The sequence below is a fragment of the Gadus macrocephalus genome, chromosome 8 (genome assembly GCF_031168955.1).
Source record: "Gadus macrocephalus chromosome 8, ASM3116895v1".
NCBI classification, from domain to species: domain Eukaryota; kingdom Metazoa; phylum Chordata; class Actinopteri; order Gadiformes; family Gadidae; genus Gadus; species Gadus macrocephalus.
Window position 1 is genome coordinate 3,400,971 of NC_082389.1, and position 7,500 is coordinate 3,408,470.

General features: G+C 50.6%; 2 protein-coding genes across 2 annotated transcripts in view; both read right to left on the reverse strand.

Annotated features, from left to right (window-relative positions):
• The window catches only part of cavin4a (caveolae associated protein 4a), a 9,081-nt gene extending 6,424 nt beyond the window's left edge, over positions 1–2,657 (reverse strand). The window contains exon 1 of the mRNA XM_060058070.1: positions 1,834–2,657. Coding sequence (XP_059914053.1) covers positions 1,834–2,241 — 408 coding nt within the window. The 5' untranslated portion in view covers positions 2,242–2,657. The remainder of the gene's footprint in view (positions 1–1,833) is intronic.
• A 3,030-nt stretch (positions 2,658–5,687) lies between these two features.
• Positions 5,688–7,500, reverse strand: part of tmeff1a (transmembrane protein with EGF-like and two follistatin-like domains 1a) — a 33,363-nt gene continuing 31,550 nt past the window's right edge. The window contains exon 10 of the mRNA XM_060058138.1: positions 5,688–7,500. This exon is cut by the window's right edge and continues 493 nt beyond it. The gene's annotated coding sequence lies outside the window, so the exon portion shown is untranslated.

Below are 7,500 nucleotides of genomic sequence, written 5' to 3' on the forward strand. Positions count from 1 at the left end.
GGGCGGTACTAGCAGCAGACCAGGTGTGTTAGGGGGCGGTCCTTGCACCAGGTCATGGCTGATTGACAGCTGGAACTAACTAAGCATGGCAGCAGAACCCTGACGTCCTCCGACAGCCGTTAGCTTGTTAACTTGTATCCCAGTTGGCAGTGCGAGAGGATAGTCATCCCAGAATAGTCATTGAGCCATCGCAGCTGCCTGCATGGGGGGGGGGGGGGGGGGGGGATAAAGCCTCCTAGCTCCTCCCCTAGCTCCTCACCTCCTCTTTTATTCATATTATTCATCTTCTCTTGCATTTGAACTGCTCTTCTTATAATTTGTACAGGATTTGCTATCCTCTCCTCCTCTCCAACTGGTTCTCCTTCCCTGTCGTCTCCTGTAATAACTGCTTCTCTCACCTCCTCTTTTCTCCTCCTCTCTATTCTTGTGTCTCATCTCCTCCCCTCCCCCTCTCTCCAATCTCTCCTCTCATAAATCCTCTCTCCTTGCTCCTTTCTCCTCTCTCCTCTCATAAATCCACTCTCCTCCTCGCTCCTTTCTCCTCTCTACTCTCATAAATCCACTCTTCTTCTCCTCCTCTCCTCTCCTCCACCCCTCTCCTGCTGTCCTATCCTCTATCCTCCCTTTCTTATGTCCTCCTCTTCCTCGTCTCTCCTTTCATCCTCTCCCATATCCTGTCACTCTCCTTTCGTCTCGCCTGCTATCCGCAGCGTCTCTCTCCCCCCTGCAGCTCAGTATAGAGGGCCGCCCCTCTCTAAATAGTCCGTCCATTAGCAGAGAGCTCTGGATGAGTATTCCTAGCACACATATTAATTCTCTCCCGTCTAATGTCTGCAAACTAGCTCTTAAGCAGCTCCTGGGGAAACAAGCTATGGTTAGAGGCCGTTATGAGAAGTTACGGTGGCCTCCTAAAATAGGACTCCTTGATTGGTCGTCTGAACTGTCACTCCACTGAACTTGTGATGGATCTGATTCATAGCATGCCTGCCTCATAGTGTCCGTACTGAGACTGACAACGTCTTGGGTGTCGATGTCAGAGGGGGGTTTGATCGAGCACACAATGCAGAAAACATTAAATGCTTCTTCTTAAATGCTTCTTCACGCCTTTAAATGATTCATCAGGAATGATTTGGTTTATAACGGGTCTCACAGTAATGGATTTATTTTTATTTTTACAGGAACGCAGAGGAGGCCATGTGGCTTTACAAATGCTTTAAGCGTTTGTAAAGCCCTTTGTGAGCTAACGCCATGGGATGAATCGTCGCAAACACCCGTCTCGGTCGGTGATGGGCGCTCTTAAGACCGATGGGAGAAAACCTCTAAGAGTAAAAGGTCCATGCGTGTAACGCATTGTTCTGGCCCCGGGGCGCGGCGTGCGGAGCGAAGGCCGCCGCTATCCAAAGGCCATTTCGGAAAATTGCTGCCATTATGGACGAGTGGGCTCTTCAGCGATGGCCTCTAAAAGGTCCTCCTGTTCCCTGACCGTGGCCGCTCCATATGGGAACCAATCACAGGCTCACCCGGTTAAAACCTTCCTCTGTCTGTCACTCTGTCTCGGCTAGACGCGGGCAGCGCCCACGTCTTCCCCTTTGGTCGGTAACACAGCACTCAACGCCGCCTCGATTCATTTCACAAACACACACAAGGCGAGCAAAAGACACAGGCCAGGAACCTGCAAGGTGCATTAAGCATTTGCTCACAGGGTCTGGCAAAAACGATTTACGACGTGTGATGTATGTGTGTGTGTGAGTGAGTGAGTGAGTGAGTGTGTGAGTGTGTAGCGGGGCCCTGAAGTGAATTACCCCGCCCAAAGCGCCCGGCGGGGCCCCTCACCTGGTAGATGACCACGCGGAACTTGTTGCGCGTCAGCAGCTCGTCCTGCGCCCCCTCCACCTTCTTGACGCGCAGGTTCTGCTGCTCCACCCGCGTGCGCACCTCCTTGACGTTGGCGCTGACCTTGCGGGTCTTCTGCAGCAGCTTCTCCACCGTGCCGCTGGTGGCGTGGTGGTCCTTGGACAGCTTCAGCACGTCCCCCTGGATGCCCCGGATGTTGCTCTCCAGGTCCGTCTGCCGCTCCTCCATGCGCTGCTGGCCCGACTGCACGTTGTCGATGATGCCCGCCACGCGCTCCAGCAGCGACAGGATGGTGAGCGCGCTGATGGGGTTCCCGTCGGCGTCCTCCACCCCCGCGATCGCCAGCTTCTCCTGGCCGCCCGGCATGCCGTACTTGTGCGGGTCCATCTCTGCTTCAGTGGAGCTCTGCTGCTTGTCCTTCTCCTTCTGCGTTCCCCGAAGGCTGCGGTCGGCTGGACGGGCGGAGGTCGGTCTGAGGGGTGGTGGCTTGGGGTTTCGTGGGGGGCCTGCACACCACCAAGGGTGTGTGGAGGGGGGGGGGAGGGGGGGACTTCCCGGGGGGCAGAAGGGTGAGCGGGAGAGAGGCAACGCAACCCGAGCACAACGACCCGAGCTCAGGTCTGGGAGAACGAAAGGATAGGAGTGACTCCGCCTCTTGCTTTAAGAATAGGCTTCGGACCTGGGCGGTGGGGGGGAGGGGGAACTTCCCTCAGCACTGGTGTGGATAAGGGAGGTGGGGTGAGGTGGTGGTGGTGGTGATTGAGGGGCAAGGATGTCCACACGCACCCTACTATTAATACCCCTCTTTGTAAGGGGACACTGGGACATGTTGGGAAGAGGCAGATGAGCTCCGACGGAAAGCCCCCCCCCCCACGCCCCAACGGTTCCGCCTCGCCAACCCTGTCGGACTACGATAGTTCGATTGCGAGTCATGGCTTCGGCCTGCGGATCAATTATGAGCGGCCGTCCCCACCCCATCCAGCTGCCCCCCTCCTGTACATCAGCAGAGGCTTAGCGCCACGTTTACCTCAGCGCTGAGCGATGGAGGAGGGAGAGCAGCAGTTGTTGGAGCACATCACATGCCATGGGGATCTCTCTCTCACACGGAGGGATTTACCACCGTGAATGTGCCCTTTAGCTGACCACGCCCCCAGGGTCCCTGAGTCCAACCTCTCACCAGGAGTGAGATCACAGCTTGGCTTTGTGGAGCCCAGGGAGGCTAGCAGGGCCAGGCTAGCAGGGCCAGGCTAGCAGGGCCAGGCTAGCAGGGCCGGGGTAGCAGAGTCCAACCCATCACCAGCAGTGAGGTCACAGACTGTCTTTAGGGAGCCCTTGGAGGCCAGCATAGCTAGGCTAGCATAGCCAGGCTAGCATAGCCAGGCTAGCAGAGCCAGGCTAGTAGAGCCAGGGTAGCAGGGCCGGGATAGCAGGTTAAGGGTAGCAGAGTCATTGTAACAGGGCCAGGCTAACAGGGCCAGGCTAACAGGGCCAGGCAAGCAGTGCCAGTGTAGCAGAGCAAGGCTAACAGGGCCAGGCTAGCAGAGCCAGGCTAGCAGGGCCCACATAGCAGAGCAACGCTAGCAGGTTAAGGCTAGCCAGGCTAACAGAGCCAGGCTAGCGTGATGTGAGCGTTGGGGAACAGCTGCGGCGGCGTGCTCATGAATCAGGCCGTGTTTATTCACCACATTGACGTGTTTTCGTTGACTCCCAGACGCCGGGTGGGGTGTCTGTTCTCCAGGGATTAGCCCCACCCCAGAAAGGGGTGGGGCTTTTATAAACATATCTGACAGCAATGTACATGGCAAACATTGTCGTGGTTTTGATGTTAGGGCACACTTCCGAAAAAAGACAGCAGCATTTAAGCCATTTAAATGATGAGGGCTCATTAGACTTTCAATGATTTCCATTGAGTTCAGGGTGAAACAGATTTGTGTTATAGAAATGTGTTATATTTAAACATAGAAAAGCCTATATATATAGGCTATTTATATATATATATAATATACATTTAGGAGAGTATATAATGGCTATATTTTAGGGCTTCATGATGGACAGGATAGTGAAGACAAAGAGGAACGTGGGTTGGAACTGAGAGGGAATGAGCAGGGTTGCGTTGGGGCGCAGGTGGGATATGAACCTGGGTCGCCCAGCGGCCTATCACAGCAGGGTTGATCCACCGAGACGCCGTTTTAATCCCTGTCCGAACACGAGGCCTTCCCTCTCTTCACACCCGTCCTGTCCTCCTACCCTGCCGACTTACACCCAGATGACTTGGATTAGTCCTCACAGTATGAAATACATAGCTTGTCTATCCTATGGCTTTAGCCCTCTCTCGCCCCCCATTCCCCTAGAGAGAGAGAGGGGGGAGGGCAAAGGGTTTAGGGAGAGGGTTAGAGATGTAGAGAGCAGAAGGGAGAGAGTTCACCCGCTTTGGTAATGTAAATTTTTGTCTCTCATGCCAATAAATATTTTTTTAATTTAATTGAATTTTGAGAGACAGAGAGAGTGAGAGTGAGAGAGAGAGACAGAGTGAGAGTGAGAGTGAGAGTGAGAGTGAGAGAGAGAGAGTGAGAGTGAGAGTGAGAGTGAGAGTGAGAGTGAGAGACCTCGCCTCCTCTTTCATCTAAAAGCATCATCTTATGCGGAAGACCCTTCGGGAATGAAACCAATGAAAGTTAGCATTATGCATTACACCGTTAACTCTCTGTAAATACTCTCACAACCAGTCCTCAGTAAGCCTATGAATAAATAACTATAAATAGATTTAAATTTAAAGTAAATATAGAAATACTTTTTGAGACAGTACAGAAATGAAAAAAAACGGATCCGCTTGTGTTTTGATGAAAGAATACCGTCTGATCTTAAGTGTTTAAGTGTAACTGGTTTGGTATCAGCAATACTCAAAGTTCAAAGAGACAGCATCTTAATATCAGTTGGAAATTACCTAAATTTGGACTTTGGGAACCCTTTCTCATCGCTTTCAGCATAGAACTCCGCTACTAACTGCTGGGGTTGGGTCGGACCTCATGTCCGGTCTGGACCGGTTCTGTACTCAGCGCTCCATCTTAATGTTTCAGACCGAGGCCAGCAGCTGTCACTATAGCCCCCCCCCCCCCCCCCGACCCCCACCCTGGGATTATAATTAGCTGGACTAGCCGAGCCCCCCACCCTGGGTTTATAAATAGCTTGACTAGCGGGAGTCCAGAGCAATACGTCGGTTTATGAATTCTTGAGTCGTGAACCCCTGTTCCTCTTCTGGCGAGAACAGCACTTTTGAATTGTTTTCCACATCGCCCCGCCCCTTTAAGACATGAGGTGGGCGGGGTCATGTGGAAGGTGGGCAGGGCTCACCGAGATTTCCCATCATCCCATCACAGACTGATGTTGTTTGGGGTGAGGTGAAACCTAATCAACACAGAGGTTGTGTCACCAACAAGACTTTGTTATTGTCTTTATGCATGAATAAGTCTGAACCAATTAGGTTTGTGTACAAGAGACAGGCTTAACCTTGACCCTGGGAGACTTTCATAGTTAGATGAACTGACAGGGAAGACGCCAGGGGAAGGAGGACACAATTACAAGAGGCACGCGCTGATGTCACTTCTTGGTCCGGCCACTCGTCACACACACACACACACACACACACACACACACACACACACACACACACACACACACACACACACACACACACACACACACACACACACACACACTTACAGCGCTAATCCCCACAAACACACACACACACACACACACACACACACACACACACACACACACACAAACACACAGCTCGATAGAAAAAGGGAAGACGCTGCGAGACTGTGAGGTACATTAAAAAACAGGTCGTTTTTTATTGATGTGTTGAACGAAACGGTGTCTAAGAGTTCTACATGCAGAGTAACAACACATTCTAGTCACATGTAACCACGGCAACCATGACGGACAACAAGTAGACGGTTGTTTGTGTGCGAGTGTATTGTGTGTGTATGTTTTTTTTGCATGTGTGCGTACGTCTATGTGTTTGTGTGTGTTTGTGTCTGTGTGTATATGTATGTGTTTGTCTGTGTATGTGTTTGTGTGTGTGTTTCTCCATGTGTGTGCGGGGGTTTGTAACCGGCTGAGGTGTCTCGCGAGGACCTGAGAGTTCCTCAGACTTCCTGTAAACACCCCTCCACGTCATGTGTCCGATAAAGACATAAATAATAGGCAGACGGTTTTAAGACCTTTAAACGGAAATCCCCCAGAAGCACAGTGCCATGGGGTCACACACATGGGGTCATGACCACAGTGCCATGGGGTCACACACATGGGGTCATGACCACAGTGCCATGGGGTCACACACATGGGGTCATGACCACAGTGCCATGGGGTCACACACATGGGGTCATGACCACAGTGCCATGGGGTCACACACATGGGGTCATGACCACAGTGCCATGGGGTCACACACAGTCATATTTTAGACACCGCAGCAGCCGTTAGCTGATTACCTTCCCCGGCCCACCGCTCCGGAGACAGTAATGGACGTTATAAATGAAGTGACTCAATGACCCCGTTGATCAGGCCGTCATCGTAACACTGTACCGTGTGATGGACTCTGCAAAACCATGGTGGTGCAGACGTCGCAGATATGAAATTCAGTTTTTTATCTTACAACCCAGCTTCATAAGAGAGCATTAGCATGACTAGCTAGCTGGCTAGCTAGTATCTGGGAAAACTGTGCTCGGAATGTCTCGCAGGAGAAGTAAAGAGATCTGACAAAAACACAGAACAAAACGCAAAAAAATAAAAATCTCTCACAAAAGCCTCACATCGGTATTTAACTCCCTTTACCTTTCCACCCATTGGGGCCCTAACTCAACCCCTAAACTCTAACCCCACCCTCAACCATTAGACCCCTCCCCTCACATCCTTATTAGAAATGAAAAGAACGTGAACATCCCTTTCTGTACAATCTTCTAAACTCAGTTAACACTGAGATAAAAACATGCCTTGAAGCATTACAATCAGTCGAGTTCATCACACACCATCCATCCCTCATCAGAGAACCAACCTCCATCTCTGACGGTATCCAGACTGACGTAGAAACATTACACATTGCATTATTCTGACACATCGACAAACCCCGCCCCCCATCCCTCGTTTTCCGGCATTCCAACATCGTTCCCAACGTGGTTTCCATGCCGACAACGTAAAAGGTCCTGACGCCTTTCGGCGTGTCTTTTTTAAAAAGTTTAAAACCACACCACGGTACACAAATCTTCACAAGTCATGCGATTATACAGGAACTAGGTTTCAACAAAATAAATGAGCATCCTCTTCATATTTAACGTCAACGTAAAAAAAAACATAACCTCCATCTCTGAAGCCTCCTCTTCATATTTAACGTCAACGTAAAAAAAAAACGTAAGAACTAATTTACAAGAAAATGTAATTAACGTAAGGAAATATTAGCTTGTTGGAACACAGTGAATTCTTTACATGGAATTTCATCTCAAAAAATAAAGTGTAAACATCAAACCTCATTGTTTGACTCAATGGCTCTCAACCCCGCGAACGAAGAACTCAAATCAAAATCAAACAAAAGAAAATGCATTTGGTGATCAGCTGCACGTTATCGGTCAAACGGTAGAGGAGCAA